Genomic DNA, 18,449 nt, shown 5'->3' with positions numbered 1-18,449 from the left:
TGCAAAAATTCAAGCATCCTTTCCCTGTCTCACATTAGCCATAACATTCTCTGTTAATGCAAAATATAAAACCAGAAACAACATCCTTTGGCTATTGAACAGAGCAAGGAAGAACTTCTTCCCATGGCCTATCCACACAAATCACTGAATTACTAGATTTTAAAGACAAGGTCATTGTCCAATGAATTCTGGGCATGGAAACATCCAAGTTGAATGCCAATCTGGAGTTCTAGGTAAATCCAGCAAATGCTCTGCCTTAGTATCTAGCATGAATAAACTGCCTAGACAGGGATGGCAAATGTGTTTCATCCTAAGTGCTAACTATGATTGACAGCAGAAATCCAAAGCATTGTCTATGGATGCACTAGGAGGCCAAATCAAAGCTTTGAAGAAAATTGTGCCAGAATCAATCTGCAATGTCTGCCAAGCCGGAGAAGTATGCAGTGAGTCTACCGGCTGGCTATTAGTCATCCATTTCCAGAATCATCTGGTCTCAGAGAAAGAAAAATTAACAGCTAGCTGATTACTAGATATTAACGGTCACATGACTATAGCAGCAAAATCCCTAGACATCTATGTGGCATACAATAAGTGTTTTAAGATATAGGTGACAAGCCATAATCCAATTTCTTTTTCCAGGGGCATGGCAGAGTCAACACAATGTGCTCATATGCCATTTCCTCCTCCTGGATTCACAACTAGTCTTCATTTCCCACCTTCTCCTCATGAGGCCACTGAGTTCTTGCCAATGGAATATAGGCTAAATGATGTCTAGGCCTGAACGTAAATCTTCCCCTATAATACTTCCTCCACCCCTACCCCCCATTCTGTCCTCTTTCCTCTGTCAGATAGATGCACAGAATCCAGTGGAGGACTCTGAAACCCTAGGTGACAGAATCCCTAGATGGAAGGAGCCATCATAGCAGGCTGAGATGTGGGCAAGACATAAAACTTATTTCAAGTCACTAGCTCTTGGGATTCCCAACAAGGTAGTTCTGGTTAAGATCCACAACCATAGTATCATGCCACATACTGACAAAGATAAACCATGACCTGAGCAAAGCATATCAGAATTCTTCCCTATGAATTTGTAAAACTCTAGGTCAAGAGAAATAGGAGATGGGGAGAGAATCCTAAGCAAGCACCGGAGACGCCCATTCACCCTGCCTTTCCCTCAGCTTAGTTACAAGGGCCAAAATGATCCTCTCTTTGCCCAAACTAGTTTGATCTATAGTCCTGTAACCCATAATCAAAACATGATTAATATGGGTATAAACCACAGATAACATTTTGGCATACACTCTACCAAAATATGTACCATGAACATATATATATAGTACCTTTTTTTTTTTTTTAAGATTTTATTTATTTATTTGAAAGAGAGAGAGAGAGGGAACACAAGCAGGGGGAGTGGGAGAGGGAGAAGCAGGCTCCCCACAGAGCAGGGAGCCTGATGCGGGGCTCGATCCCAGGACCCCGGGATCATGACCTGAGCCGAAGGCAGACACCCAAGGGCTGAGCAACCCAGGCGCCCCAGTACTTTTTTTTTTTTTAAAGAAAATTAGATCACATCTGATAAATTGGCTTTACATCTCGGATAGACTTTAACAACGTCGTTTTTCTTTTTTTTTTTTTTTAAAGATTTTATTTATTTATTTGAGAGAGAGAGAATGAGAGGGAGAGAGCACATGAGAGGGGGCAGGGTCAGAGGGCGAAGCAGACTCCCTGCCGAGCAGGGAGCCGGATGTGGGACTTGATCCCAGGACTCCAGGATCATGACCTGAGCCGAAGGCAGTCGCTTAACCAACTGACCCACCCAGCCGCCCTAACAATGTCGTTTTTCAAGGTTGCCCAGTATCATATTGTTTGGATACACCACAATTTTTCAATCAAGCATTTAGGCATATTCAATTTTGTATTCCTACATACACTGCTGCAACAAATACCTCTGGATGCATACTTTTCTGCAGTTTGCCAATTATTTATCAGAAGTAAATTTATAGCCATCAAATTGCTGGGATTTTTAAGACTTTTGAGTAATATTGCCAATTTTCCCTCCCAAAAATTTGTACCAATTTATACTCCTACCAATGGAGTGCCCAATTTATACTCTTCTTTATCCATCTGAAAAAGTAATGCTGACCTCAACCGAGGAAGCATTTCTTTGAGTTCACAGCATTACTGCATGAAATGATTAGCACAGTCCACAGAAGGGCCAAAGTCACTATCTTCCACTGAGATATAGAGAACAGACCCTTGACAGAGTAATGTTATTGCAGCACACAGTTCTTCATAAAATGCAATAAAGTATAACTAAAAGTTAAGTGACTTCTCTGGAACTATGATGAGCTCCCTGGTGGGAAAAAGAAGTACAGAACCACAAAGCAATGAGGAGATGCAGGTGGTAAACAGTGGGTTCAGCCTGGTCCTTAGCACAGCCTCAAATCAGCCTTCCATGGAACCTTCCAAGGGTTCACTCATGCTCACTCAAGGCAAACAAAAACCAGAATGTTAAATGTTAAAATGCTTAACGAAGAGCCCAGAAAAACATGAACACACTGCAACCTTATTGAGGTAGGGAGACAAAAATAACAAACCTTTGTTAAGCCATGGTCTCACTGTTTAGTCAGATGATGGGGGATCTGTAAAGTGTACAATCTGAAGCTAATCAAGTTGATAATGGGATTATAGGAAGTTTTCTAAAATTCTATTTCAGCTTTTAAGAAAAAATAATAAGATATTTTCTGATATTTTTAATACTAAAAGAAAAGAATTATAGAGGATGATAATGTGGAAACGACTAGCTTTGGAGAGAAGAGGAGAAAGAAAATTTTTTACCTGGCTATTTCCTCAACCTCAATTTTAATAACATAAGTTTTTTTCTTGGGCATTAACAGGCTGACAAACCCAATGAAATATGACATAGACATACTTAGATATACTTAATATATATCATGATTTTGGGGGGGGGTTAGTCTTGTTTTTTGTTTTGCATTAACAATTAAGCCTGATTATAAAATTCTATTATTTCAGTGGTGATAGTTAAAAATGTTATAAATTATGTCACCAAATAATAAGACAAAACTAAATGGCCTCTAAAGTTCATTTTATATACTTTTTAGAAAACTTTGAACTAAGTTACATGAGTCTGTAATCTTTTTCGTCTTCACTGTCACCAATGGCATAGGCAGCATTCTCTGGTGTTAGCTCTATGACCCAAGAACCAAGCAACAGACAAGAAGAGGGAAAAGACAAAAAGAGGTCAGGCTGGCAAGATGCATCCTGGAATGCCATTAGGGACTGCTTCCTGACTGTCCACTGTGTCAGAAGTGCCCTGGGTTGGGTTTGCATTTATGGTGAGTTCGAATTCAGACTATTAAAGTTCATGTGTGTGTGTATGTATATACATTTTTTTAAAAAGATTTATTTATTTATTTGACAGAGAGAGACAGTGAGAGAGGGAACACAAGCGGGGGGCTGGGGTGGGAGAAGGAGAAGCAGGCTCTCCACTGAGCAGGGAGCCCGATGCGGGGCTCGATCCCAGCACCCTGGGATCGTGTCCTGAGCCGAAGGCAGACGCTTAACAACTGAGCCACCCAGGCGCCCCTAAATATGTTTACATTTCTCACATGACTCGCCCAGATATTTCCTGGCACCAATACAGCAATCAGAACTAGGTGACCAAGGCAATGACCCATTAGGGCACCTGCTCAAGGAAGACAGATAAGAATTATTCAGTATTAACCCATATAGAATGTATGATTTTGCCTCTCTGGGACTTAGATTCCTCATCTGTGAAAAGGAAGATTCTCTCCAGCCTAGCAGGCCCTCCATATCTGGTCCCAGTTCACAATTCAGGTCTTGCTTAACATTCTTGGCCCTCTAAATTCAGTTTTCCAGTAACCTTTCACTTCTTTAAATTCCTAAAATGTGTCTTGTCCCCTCTGAATCTCTTCTTAGAACAGTGTTCAGCAGCTCCTGTCTACACCTAACCTAGGTAGTCCACTTGTTCTTCAGGTCTGGGCTTAAACATAACTTCTGCAAGGTACCTCCACTGGAGTCTTCACTTCCCCTCTTAACACTCAATTCTTTTTGAGCCACTTGTAATTATTTCTTTCATTTTCTGTCTCCCCTACTAAGTTTCCAAGAGCTGTACCTTGTTCACCATGGTATCCTTGCCTCCTGGAACAATTCCTGACATTTAGTAAATACCCAAATATTTGTTAAATGAATAAATAATGGCACTGTGCTAAATAAGTTACTGAAAGCCCCAATACTGAAAGTAATTTCTAATTTCTACAAACAGGTCATTAAAAGCCAAATTAAATATGCTAACATTTATTGCTCTCTTTGCAAAGGCAAAACCACCCAAAGTTTTAGCTTAAGCTTGTCCCCCTTCCTCAGAGCTTTTCTAAACCCCTCATGTTTCTAATGGTAATATTATCATGTTAGTGAAGCATCACCATATATATAGTGAATATCATTTTAATGAAAATTAAGAGTATATACTTTGAAATAATGTTTTTCTTCCATAACCATCCCTACCACTCATAATGTATGTACTTGTGAATTATAAAGTGGATACTAAAAAACAGTGCTACCTAACTGTATCCAACTCAAAACAAACTAAAGCAAATGGGCACACACATATACACACAATAAATGCTAGTGAAGAATTTTCTCTAATATTAATAATCATCTACAATCTAATCATTGATGATATGCACCAAGAGAAATACACACATGCTTTAAATCCACAACCAAAAAAACTTTTTGTATCAAGGATATAATTTTCCCCAAATGAAATTTTTTTCATGGAGCCCAATGCGGGTCTTAAACCCCCAACCCTGAGATCAAGACCTGAGCTGAGATCAAGAGTTGGACACTTAACCAACTGAGCCACCCAGGTGGCCCCCCAAGATGAAATTTTTATCATGTCACAAGGATACAAGTGTTGAAAGACTATCAAGAAATGTGCAGCTATGTACATTAAGCAATATAATGTTTCCTTTGTTTGTTTTCCTTCAATATTACACTTCTATGGCTTTCAAAACCTTGAGAGAAAATGATCAAGTTTAACTCCTTGCTCTTCTGCAAGGTTAGCAAGAAAAAGTTTATAAGAACAAAAAGTTCTGAAATTTGGGAAATATGAAATCTGTAACAAAAAAAATCATTCAGCAAATGTTTACCAAAACCTGCTTCCATGCTATTTTGGTGTTAGGGATAAGGCAACTTCAATTAAACTGCAGACTAGAGGAAAAAAATTTCACTAAATAGGATCCCACTAAAGCTCCGTGAATGATATGACAGGGATACATGCATAGGGGACCACTGAAGTCCTGACAAGGAATGACTAAAGCTAGGTTTTAGAAATGAGATTTTTAAAATATATTAGAACACAGACACAGCACAAAGGCCCAGAAGTAATACAGAGGATAGTGAACCTAATGAATTTCAAAGTTTATCAGGAATGAATTGTGGTGTGTATGGGGAGTGGAGGGAGAGGAAAGAACAGTGGATTGGAAACAGGCTGCATACAGAAAAAACCACACCTGATAATTTAGATAAATATTACTGGCATCCTTCCACTCATTTGGGTGAACTCACAAGAAAATAAAAGGTGATCTTCAAGGCCAAAACATAAAGAAGATACAGAAAAACACATGGTAAAGTGATATGGAGGAGAAGGCTCCTTGAGGCCAGGTGTTAGTTTGAGTGGCCAGAAAGCTTAGATTTTAACAGCCCTACAGGGAACAGAAAACAAGGTCTTTGAGACTAAGCAAGCTGGCGAGTTGGAATAAAGACCTTCACAGAAAGCTGGGACCATCAAAGGGTTACTCCCTTTGTAAAATCAGTAGAAAAAACAAAAACAAAAAGAACACCTTCCAGCAAAGAAGACAACAGAAAAGCTTGTCCCACTTAGTCTAGGTTCTGGGGAAAAGAAGAAATCTCTAGGGCTTTTGTAATCATAGCTTTCCTCTTGTCCAAGTTTCTGACTCATATTTAGACTACATATTCACACTTTTCTATTCAAGACCTTCAGAGCCATATGTATTTCAGAATTTGATTGTTCAGATTTTGCAAAAGTAATATGGTACATACCCCAGATATTAAGTAACACCCCAGTCTAATCTGGACAGCATATCATAATACAACAATACTTCTGTAGTTCAACATAAAAACTTTCATGGTAGGTAGTACAAATTTTGCTACCAAATGCTTTACAAAAAAGAATTTTGGTCTTCTCTTTAGACTTTGAAATTATGGACCTAGACTTGCACTAGAGGGGAAACTCCAATAGCAGAAATCAACTTAAGGTGCTCCCATGACGGTAGCACTTGTGGGATCTGGCAGAGGCAAATACAAATCCTCTCTAGGTTATCCTAAGTTTTCAGGATTCCCACAGATGAAGTCCAAAATTACAAACACACAAGGAAACATTTCATGATTGAGGATCAGGCAAAAACAACAGCAAACACAGAGCTTCATGTAATGGATCTGTGAGATAGAGAATATGAAATGAATTGTGTTTCAAATGAAGAAACAAAAGAGGAACTCAAAAATGTAAGAAGTATATGCCATCCAAAAAAAGAGCAAATTTGAAAACTTCAAAAATAAAAAATGTAAGTGAATAAAATTAAAAACTAAGGATGAGTAAAAGCAGATAAAACATAGCTAAAGAGAGAATTAATAAATAGGAAGTATCTGAAAAACAAAGCATACTAAACAGTAAAGCAAGCATTTAAAACTACAAAAGGTATATTTAGAGATACAAGGATATGATGTGAAAGTTTAGTGTATATATAATCGTATTTGAAGACAACAAAAAAGAAAATGGATGTAGGTCACAGTCAATAATAAGAAATGCTGAGAATTTCCCAGATCTGATAAGAGAAATGAATTCTCATATTCAGGAAACCCAAAAGTTCCAAAGAGGATAAATAAAAGAAAGCTACATCTAAGGGGAAGGAAAGCTTCCAAACTCATTCTATGAGGCCAGCATTACTCTGATACCAAAACCAGATAACAGCACTGCAAAAGAAGAGAACTACAGGCCAATATCTCTGATGAACACAGATGCAAAAATCCTCAACAAAATATTACCAAGCCAAATCCAACAACACATTAAAAAATCATTCACTACAATCAAGTGGGATTTATTCCTGGGATGCAAAGGTAGTTCAATATTTGCAAATCAGTCAATGTGATACAACACATCAACAAGAAAAAGGATAAAAACTGTATGATTATTCCAATACATGCAAAAAAAAAAAAAAAGCATTTGACAAAGTACAACATCCATTCATGATAAAAACTCTCAACAAAGTAGGTTTAGAGAGAACATACGTCAACATAATAAAGGTCATTTATGAAACCCACAGCTAATATCATACTCAATGATGAAAAACAGAGAGCTTTTCCCCTAAGATCAGGAACAAGATCGGGGCGCCTGGGTGGCTCAGTTGGTTAAGCTACTGCCTTCGGCTCAGGTCATGATCCTGGAGTCCCGGGATCGAGTCCCGCATCGGGCTCCCTGCTCAGCAGGGAGTCTGCTTCTCCCTCTGACCCTCCCTGATCTCATGCTCTCTCTCTCTCTCTCTCTCTCATTCTCTCTCTCAAATAAATAAATAAATAAAATCTTTAAAAAAAAAAAAAAAAAAAAAAAGATCATTTCCACTCCCACCACTTTTATTCAGCATAGGACTGAAAGCCCTAGCCACAACAATCAGACAACAAAAAGAAATAAAGGCATCCAAATTAGCAAGGTAGAGGTAAAACTTTCACTATTTTTGATGACATGATACTATATATAGAAAACCCTAGGGGCACCTGGGTGGCTCAGTCGTTAAGCATCTGCCTTTGGCTCAGGTCATGATCCCAGGGTCCTGGGATCGAGCCCCTCATCGGGCTCCCCGCTCAGCAGGAAGCCTGCTTCTCCCTCTCCCACTCTCCCTGCTTGTGTTCCCTCTCTCTCTGTCAAATAAATAAATAAAATCTTAAAAAAAAAAAAGAAAACCTTAAAGAGTCCACCAAAAAACTACTAGAACTGATAAATGAATTCAGTAAAGTCACAGGATACAAAATCAATATACAGAAACCTGTTGAATTTCTACACAATTATAATGAAGTAGCAGAAAGAGAATTAAGAAAATAATTCCATTTACAATTACACAAATAATTAAGTGCCTAGGAATAAACTTAACCAAGGACATGAGAGACCTGTACTCCTAAAACTATAAAACACTGATTAAAGAGATCAAGATGACACCAAGAACTGGAAAGACATTCCATGCTCATGGGTTTGAAGAATATTGTTAGAATTTCTGTACTACCCAAAGCAATCTACAGATTTAATGGAATCCCTATCAAAATATCAACAGGATTTTTCACAGAACTAGAACAAACAATCCTAAAATGTATATGGAACCACAAAAAAACCCCAAATAGCCAAAACATCTTGAAAAACAAGTATAAAAGGTATCTCAATCCCAGATATCAAGATATACTACTAAACTGTAGTAATCAGGGCGCCTGGGTGGCTCAGTTGGTTAAGCGACTGCCTTCGGCTCAGGTCATGATCCTGGAGTCACAGGATCGAGTCCCGCATCGGGCTCCTTGCTGAGCAGGGAGTCTGCTTCTCCCTCTGACCCTCCCCCCTCTCATGCTCTCTCTCTCTCTTTCTCTCTCTCAAATAAATAAATAAAATCTTAAAAAAAAAAAACTGTAGTAATCAAACAATATAGTACAGGCACAAAAACAGACACATAGATCAATGGAACAGAATAGAGAGCCCAGAAATAAATCCACAACTATATGGCCAATTAATCTCCAACTAAAGGAGGCAAGAATATTCAATGGGAAAAAGACAGTCTCTTCAACAAATGGTGTTGGAAAAACTGGACCACTACATGCAAAATAATGAAACTTTCTTACACCATACACAAAAATAAATTCAAAAATGGATTAAAGGACCTAAATGTGAGACATGAAGTCATAAAAATCTTAGAAGAAAGCACAGGCAGTAATTTCTCTGACATCAGTCATAGTGATATTTTTCTAGCTGCGTCTCCTGAGGCAAGGGAAACAAAAGCAAAAATAAATGACTGGGACATCAAAATAAAAAGCTTCTGCACAGCAAAGGAAACAACCAACAAAACTAAAAGACAACCTACTGAATGGGAGGAGATATTTGCAAATGACATATCCAATAAAGGGTCAGTATCCAAAATACATAAAGAACTTACACAACTCAACACCAAAAAAGACAAATAATCTAATTAAAAAATGGACAGAAGACATGAACAGGTATTTCTCCAAAGAAGACATACAGATGGCCAACACACACATGCAAAGATGCTCAACATCACTTATCATCAGGGAAATGCAAATCAAAACCATAGTGGATATCACCTCATGCCTGTCAGAACAGCTAAAGCCAAAAACACAAGAAAGGGTAAGTGTTGGTAAGGATGTAGAGAAAAAGAAACCCTCTTGCACTGTTGGTGGGGATACAAACTGGTGCAGTCACTATACAAAACAATATGGAGATTCCCCAAAAATAAAAAATAAAACTACCATATCATCTAGTAATTCCACTACTGGGTAATTACCCAGAGAACATGAAAACACTAATTCAAAAAGATATATGCACCCCTATGTTTACTGCAGCATTATTTACAACAGCCAAATTATAGACATAGCCCAAGTGTCCACTGATAGATGAATGGATAAAGAAGATGTGGTGTATATATACACACAATGGAATATTACTCAGCCATAAAACATAATGGAATCTTGCCATTTGCAACAACATGGATAGATCTAGAGGGTATAATGCTAAATGAAATAAGCCAGTCAGAGAAAAACAAATACCATACGGTTTCACTCATATGTGAATTTAAGAAACAAAACAAAGGACAACAACAACAAAGAGACAAACCAAAATACAGACTCTTATAGAGATGAGAGAGAACTACAGAGAACCATAGACATGGTTACCAGGGGGGAGCAGAGTAGGGGAATGGGTGAAATAGATGATGAAGATTAAGAGTATACTTACCATGATGAGCACTGAGTAATGTCTACAAGTGTTGAACTACTATATTGTACATGTGAAATAAATATAACACTGTTACATTAACTATACTGAAATTAAAATTTAAAAAAATAAATAAAAAAAGAAAGCTACATCTACACAAACATACACTACAGAAGGAAAAGACAAACAAGATTATAAAAGCTGCCACAAAAATAGAGATTACCTAAAGGCAGGTGGACTCATATATGACTTCTTAAAAGGAACAACAGAAGCCAAAAGAGTGAAATTATCTTCAAAGGAAAAATAACTGTCAATCCAGAATTGTGTACACAGATAAACTATCCTTCAAAAATATGGGCAAAATAAGTTTTTTTTTTTTTAAAGACAAAATCAGAGTTGACTACTAAAGAACCTCACTGAAGGAAGGAGCTTCAAAAGGAATACAGTTCAGGAAAATCTTAGGCATAATGAAGGAATGGTGAAAAAAGAAGTCAAGGAGGATTTACCGACATAAACATTGCCTGTATCGAATAACAATGTCTAGCTTTGGGGGTTAAAACTATGGTAGAATTAAAATACTAGACAGCACAGCATGTAAGTAAGAAGTGGGTGACTGGAGTAAAGTTTCTAAGTTTCTCTTCTTTGGGAGGAAATAAAAAGATACTGTTCTACTTTAGACTTCAAGTAGGCATATTAAATTTTTCAAGGTGATCACTAAAAGAACAGAAATAATATAGATTTTAAACTTCCAAACTATAGAAAAAGTTGGAATTAATGTAAAAACTGAAGCAACTAAAAAACAAAACAACAACAAAAAACTGAAGCAACTGAAAGCAGGAAGCAAATACAAGCATGGAGAAGGGGTAATGGCAATTCACTAGTGATCGTATCTGTCATTATAGTGGTGGTAGTAGCAGTAACGATTCTAGTAGGGGCAAGAGTAGCATCAACAGCAATTGTATGAGTAATGGTTAACAGTAATAGTGGTAGTAATAACTGATATTCATTGCACATTTGTGCATCAAGCTCTGAGCTAGGTATTTTACATGCATGATCTCATTTATTCCTCACCAAAGATGAAGTAGGTACTATTACTAAACTTCTTTTTACAAATGAGGTTTATTACTGATCTAAAGCAAAGCAGAGACAGTTAAGAAGGAGATTTCAGAGAGTTTTTAACAATTGAGTACCCACTGGATGTGAGAGATGAGGGATAACAACTCTCAAATTAGTGGCTTGGCCAATTGGGTTGGCAATGCCTGGCCCCTAACAGCAATCCTATTACTTCATGCATGGATTAAGCCAAAGACACAGAATATCCAAAGAAGGGCAGACTTGTGTTTGTTTTCTTTGGAATGGTGAAATTCTGTTTCAAGAAGCTTGGGTGCGAAAGAAAAACAAGGGACAATAGTTGGTTGCTGGAAGAGGTCACAGAGTCCAAGGAGAGTTGTGTGTAGGTGGCTTTGTTTGTTTTAAATGGAGATACTTGAAAATGCTTATAAGAGAGATAGAAGGAGAGCTTAAAAATACAGATGACAGAATAGCTAATACAGAAAGGAGGAGAGTTATCATTTAAAATAAAAGTGCTAACTTTGGGAGAATAATTAATGATCAGGCCAAAAAGCAAAACCACACGAACTGACAAAGATGCAGCTTCTCTCTCTCTCCTGAGTAGCCAGCCAGGAATGGCATATCACAAAATCCTTTAGGAATCATTAGATCTTTCTTAAAGATGCATAATAGAGAAAGTTTATGTATATATGGGAGGGCAGGAGGGATCCTCACACATTTGGAACAAATGAAGAGAGAGCAGGAACCCAGTTCTAAGAAGGCTGTGGGCTTTGGGGTACAATTCTCTCTCTGGCCTGTGCTTTCACCCAGCTGCTCCTAGGAAGACTCCATCCTGTCTTACAGCTCATCATGCAACTAACACTTGGTATGCCATTCTCCTATTCTCCCCTTTATGAGAAACAAAACCTAGAGCACATTACATAAACACCTAAGAAAAAACAGACAGCTAACATTTCCCTTCATAAGCAAACAATGTTTCTCGGTGAAGAGAAAAACATTTGCCAACAAGGTGGAACTGAAGAATAAATATTTTTAATGGCAAGAAATGTGGCTTTTCAAATTATTTAACTGAACTATGATTATATTTGAAGGCTTAGTCAGTAGCAACTGGCTCAGGAGTTGAGTCACCGAAAATAAACCTCTGTAAGGAAAGCATCCTAGGTCGTCAGGGAAGAAGGTTATATGTCACTTCCAACCTTCTTTACCAAGTATTGAAACCTAGATAAGCTCCAAGAACACCCTATCCCAGCATCAATCAATCTGAAGGGAGGCGGGAAGATATCTAAAGGATATTTATTTGTGAAAAGCTGAGAGATGGATTCATAGCAACTAAGTGCACAGATTAAATTTACAAGTAAGACTTTAGCAGTCATTTATTAAACATTAAAACTTATATGGCAATGTACCAAAAATCGAGATTTTAATCTAAAATGCGGCAAGCTAATATTACAATTAAGATGTGAATTTACCTACTCTGTATATAGTTTTATATTTTTTCCATACATTCAATTTTTACAACATTTAAGAAATTGATTTGAATTACCAATTTTATTCTGGTTCTAAGAAAGTATCTGCTAACCACACTGATCACCAAAGGAGAAAAAAACCATCTAAAGTGACCCAAATAGAATTAACATTATACCATAAAAAAAAGATTTCTCTGAAAATGTGGAAATAAAAAGATCCAGAAAAAAATCCTTACTATTCTACTAGCTGATATAAAGTCTGCTTAATTATTTTAAGTCATTTTAAAACATGCTCCCTGCTGTTACCTGAGACTCTTTGCCACTCTTCTGCTTTGCCTGCTCCTGCCAACCCCTGAACCTCACAGGATCTCTCTGCCCCCCTCCTGGCATGCTGAGTGTTGTCTGGGAATGTCACAGGACCATACAGACTGGATCCTTTACAGATTTGCTGTATCAATGATCATCAACTAAAATGCTTTTTCAAAAGTGTATTTCCCCCAGCTCTTCATGACTGCCTAAAAAATACTATCTCCATCTTCACGCTTGTGCTGGGTCTTCTGGTGAAATCAAGAAGGAACAGAGCATGCCTTCGTATAGAAGAATGAGAGGGTATATTTAGTCAATAACAAATAGTGAAATGAGAACAACTGGAATAAAAGTAAAATATATTTACAGCAAATTAGTACACCTCTCATGTTGAAAGTTACTCTAGTGTTCAGTAAACTTTTATAGATTGATCCAATTAATTTTATTCAATAATTTTTGCCTATTTTTTTGATTTGTGAACTATAGAAAGCTTTATTAACTTATCACAAATATAGATATGGTATCAACTGAATTGGTGTGCAAATAGCATTTCTATAAATCAAAATATATTTTATTTATACTAAGCAAGCTTAGATACAGAAAATAAACAAATTTATTGTAATTAATTAATTAATTAAAATTTAGGGTTAAATTTTCATTCTGTTTACTCACAAAATTTCCTGCTTTACAGATATTTTATGAAAAAAATTAAAACAGCAGGTATTTTGTGGTAATTGGCCAATATTTGCCTTGAATCAAAAACAGTCCAAATCTCCCATTACTTCTACCAGATATTCTAATAAGAAATAAAGTCCTGTTTTCCTTTTTTTAAAAAAATATTTATTTATTTATTTATTTATTTGGGGTGGGGGAGAGAGAGCGAGCAAGCATGGGGAAGGGCAGACAGAGACAGAGAATGTCAAGCTGACTCCCTGTGGAGTGTGGAGACTGAAGTGGGGTTCAATCCCACTGCCCTGAGATCATAACCTGAGCTGAAATCAAGAGTTGGATGCCCAACTGGCTGAGCCACCCAGGTGCCCCAAATCTTACTTTTTCTTAATTTGGGAGGACAGGAATCCTTTATAAAATGCCAGCCAGTATCCCTCAAACATAAGATTCAGAACTTGAATCATTTGCTCAGTATGTGGCATAAGCTCATTATTAAAAACCCTCAAGAGGTTTAGAATGGGAAAAAAAAAATAGCATTACTGATAACCAATTTGGCTTTTCATGAGGTTTGGTTTGACAGTAATAGTAATGTCTAAGTTTCAATTTTGATGATGTTAAAGAGGTTTTGTTTTTGTTTTTTTTTTTTTAACAATATGGCATATATAGAAATTGTTGGTAAAAGCTACTAACAGAAATGAATCTTATACTAGAGCTGCCAAACTTTCCCAGTTTCTCTCTGCAGGTGTTACGTTGGGTCACCTCTATTTCTTGGTTGTTCTTTTTTTTTTTTTTTTTAGATTTTATTTATTCATTTGACAGAGAGAGACACAGCGAGAGAGGGAACACAAGCAGGGGGAGTGAGAGAGGGAGAAGCAGGCTTCCCGCCGAGCAGGGAGCCCGATGCGGGGCTCGATCCCAGGATCCTGGGATCATGACCTGAGCCGAAGGCAGACACCCAACGACTGAGCCACCCAGGCGCCCCTTTTGGTTGTTCTTTAACGGTGACACAGCACTTGTGTAGATACTAGGTGCCTTACTGGATCTTATTACTTTATTACTTGACTTGGGCTATCCTTTAGGCCATCAGCTACAAAGCAGAAAAGGGAAAAAAGCAACTGAAATGTAAAACAGTTGTAATCAAGAAGGTAAATACTTGCTGAATCCTGGATGTTTTATGTATTACCAAATAGGTATACAAAGTTACAAGGAAAAGGAAACAAGGATGTACAGGCACCCCCAAGAAACTAATGTCAAACTAACAATGGTCAGGTGTTTGTTAATTTTCATGTGCAAGCGGTAACATTATTATAGTAGAGTAGGGAATAAAAGTTTTACATAATTCAGAAGTACCTTAAGATATATAATCATTATTTAGAATATTAATATTATTTTAAATTCAATATGTAACTCCTGATTATGGTGAAGCTTTTCTGAATATACTTTTCCTCTAAGAAGCTGTTATTGAAAAAAAGGGAAAAAAATCTGAGACTGTATGTCTAGGGTTTCTTTACCTTCTCACCATATATAATTCTGCCCCCAGATGTTAACTAATCATTCCTGTAAATGTTTAAATCATATATCATTAAGCATAATTTTATAAATCACCAGAATTAACAGTAGTTTTCCTGGCCTATCAACCTACAGAGAAAAAAAAAATCTTTTAAACCAGCATTTTAAATAAATAATATTTGGAGCCCATTCAGTTAACCCAATATCTGGGGAAAAAAAAATCACAAAACCATAAACTTTAATCTTATAATCTTCCAACCTAAACTCCAAACCCAAAAGTTATACACCAGTCAAACAAATTAAAAATTAAAATTTTTTGGTCTCAAATTCCCAACTCTACATTGTGCTCTTTTCCTCCCAACTACTATTTAATATTTTCAAAATTAAATCATTACTTAAGAATGCTTCAGTGCCTATAGGGAAAGTTAGTTATGTGTTTGCATGTTCTAATAATAGGTGTGATTCACTTTTATAACTGGTGTGTTAACTGAAAACCTGTGAATTACTAAGGTAGTCGACTGTTATTTAAAAGAACTTCACAAGGAATTCCAAGCAAAGATGCCCTCTTACAATGCATATAAATACAACAATATTTCTATTTTCAAATTTTCCATGTCATTTTTTCAGTAATGTGATATCTGTCTTTCCAAATTCTGCCCTAAGGTTGTTTTTAAGTGCAGTTAATTTATTTTATTACTTACTCAAAAAGTAAAACGTCAAAGAGAAAAACTAATACTCTTCACTGCTTATCTTTTGCTCATTTTTTTAATTGACCGAATTTAAAATTCTTCATGCATATCATAGAGATTGCAATAACGACGTGGGTTGTGCTGCTTGATTTCACACAAAGCCATACAAACAAGATGGGTATTTTGGAAATTAAACCATTCAGGCTAATACTGTTCCCCCCCCCAATAGAAAATATGACTAAGTAAACTACAGACAACAGTTAAGTGCAGTGGTTAAAAGCTGTGAAAGTTAATTACCTTCCCTGAACCTGTTAAGCAGCGATAAATTAATAATGTAAAGCCCAGTGCCTGGCATATAGTAACTGCTCAATAAATGTTTAGCTGTTATTATTATTCTCATTAATAATTCAATACCAATTCCTGCTTTATCTGCTTTCTAAATACAGAATCTCCCCGTTATGTTCTACATCTTCAAAATCACCCTACTTACTAACATGCTGGAGATACTGGAAAACCTCCCACCTTGAAAATTTTTAAAAGACCATCCAGATCTAAAAGATTAAGGCGACTAAATATTTAGATATGGAAAAGTGAGTCTATATCTGAATAATGTTTTAATGAAATGCTCAAATCTGTGAACATTCTATGAAATGTATTGATATATTGATCTACCATTTTCATAGCATCTAGCAAATCCAACACCTATAGCTTTTTTATTATGAATATTTGCTAGACTGACACATACCTTTAAGACATGAGTCATCTTTCCAGAGTTGGGGAAACTGATGGAAAGATGGCTAAATGATTCAGCATGCTGCAGCAAAATGACCTGGTCATGAATTTATAATTTCCACTTCTGTTAGGTGCCCTGGCCCTGGTGGCCTCTTCCATCCTGTACTGTATATATACACACGATACCATATCAACAAATTTTGTTAAAAATTTCCTCAGGGAAGGAGTAATGGTGTTCTCCCCTCAGACAAGCTTCTAGAAGCAAATTACTCAATTTTATGACACAACAGCCTCACAAGGCTGGATAACCCTTACAATGTCCAGCTGTAAGCTTCATCAAGCTGTGCTTATACAGATCATAGGACTAAAGTCAATTCTGACACTAGGGCCATTTTCTCAGCTGCAAAAGGCAGACACTGGGGAAGGCCCGAAGCAAAAGAAACCCAGAAAATGGGGAAAGGAAGCCAGATGGGAAATGGGTATGGCTATACTTGTGTCTCTTATGCCAACACTGACCTTTACCAACAAACATCGTATCAGAGCGGGTCCCAAGCAGGTCAAAAAGACTGAGCAGCAGCTATAGAACATATTCTGATGTAGCCTTAGCTATAAAGAGCTTCACTACCCAAAGCCAGTGAAAGCCTTTTTCTAAGTCCCTATTTGTCCTTCAATAACAAAATATTTACTGTGTTAATCCAATGAAAAATTTATATTAGAAATACACAGATTCCAAACTAGATTAAAGCCTTTTTCCATCAAATAACCAATATAAAGAAAAGGTATTACGAATGAAATGTTTTCTTGTAAAAGTGCACTATCTCGAATGCTGGGAAAGCACATCCATTTTGTGACCACAGCATAGTCATTCTGCCCAGCAGTTTCTGAGAAAGGGACAAAGAAGTGTGCCAGGATGTGTAAAATGAAATTGCCATTATCTCTGAAGTCCAATTTCCTCATTCAATAGCTTGAATTTATTTCAGTTTGGTATGGTTACATACAACATACACTCATACACCCACACTCACACACGAAATCTCAGCAGCCACACTGAAAAAGAAGACACTATTTTAAAACTACTCAAAAATGTATTTAGAAAACTAGGGTGACAAGTTTGACCTTTTATGATTTCACCTTTCTTATTTTCTTTGGGAGGGGGTGTATGACTGTGCAACCCCTGATTTCCTGTAACATGGACAAAGGGGTGGTGTGTGGAGAAAGAAAAAAAAAAAAAAAAAAGAGGTGAAACGTGCCTAATCCAGAACGTACAATTCCTCAGGATTTTATATTATTGATACATACAGAATTTTTTTTCTCCACCAAGACCTTGGAGGTCAACAGGAGAAAAAAAAAAATGGCTCTTACACAAACAAGGTTTCAGGGTTGACCCAAGGCAACACCTCCACGTCTGGAGATTTCGAGCTCAGGGGCAGCCCAGCTGGGAGTTCTGAAAGCTGCAGCATTATCGACAGCAAGCCCAGGCCGCACGCCGGCATCCAGGGCGCCTCTGCCGTGCGCATGTCCCACTTATATAAAAAGATGCTTACAGTCCAGGTGCTTTTTCTTGGGGCCCATCACTTCATGAGTGGTGGCTTTGCAGACCGCTCTCGCAACAGCGGAGCCTGTCACGCTGTACTGAGCGGCGGCGATCCGATCCGTGAGCGTTTGGCCCGACATCTTCTCCGGCCGCGTCTATCACCTCCTCTTCTGCGGGAAAGGAGGGGAGATGGTCCTGCTTTAAACCCGCAGACCCTACCCTCCGAGCACCCCGGCCTTGCCTCCTCCAGCCGCACGGCGGCTCTCTTCTCCGTCCCCGCCCTGGTATCACCTCTAGGAGCCAGCAACGCGCTAAACCCCGCTGGTGATACGCGATCTAGGGGGTCTTCAACAAGAGTAGGTCCGTCACCGAACCCCAGCACGGGCTCCGGTCCCAGCCTCGTGACACCGTCCCGGTCCCACTCGCCCTGCCGC

The 18,449-nt window shown here is 37.7% G+C and overlaps 1 protein-coding gene across 1 annotated transcript in view; it reads right to left on the bottom strand.

Annotated features, from left to right (window-relative positions):
* The window catches only part of SNAP91 (synaptosome associated protein 91), a 146,871-nt gene that overhangs the window by 127,225 nt on the left and 1,197 nt on the right, over positions 1–18,449 (bottom strand). Inside the window, exon 2 of the mRNA XM_036101007.2 lies at positions 18,026–18,185. Coding sequence (XP_035956900.2) covers positions 18,026–18,155 — 130 coding nt within the window. The 5' untranslated portion in view covers positions 18,156–18,185. The remainder of the gene's footprint in view (positions 1–18,025; positions 18,186–18,449) is intronic.

The sequence above is a fragment of the Halichoerus grypus genome, chromosome 9 (genome assembly GCF_964656455.1).
Source record: "Halichoerus grypus chromosome 9, mHalGry1.hap1.1, whole genome shotgun sequence".
In the NCBI taxonomy this organism is placed as follows: Eukaryota; Metazoa; Chordata; class Mammalia; order Carnivora; family Phocidae; genus Halichoerus; species Halichoerus grypus.
Note: the sequence above shows the minus strand (reverse complement) of the source record. Positions and strands in the feature narration are given on the sequence as shown.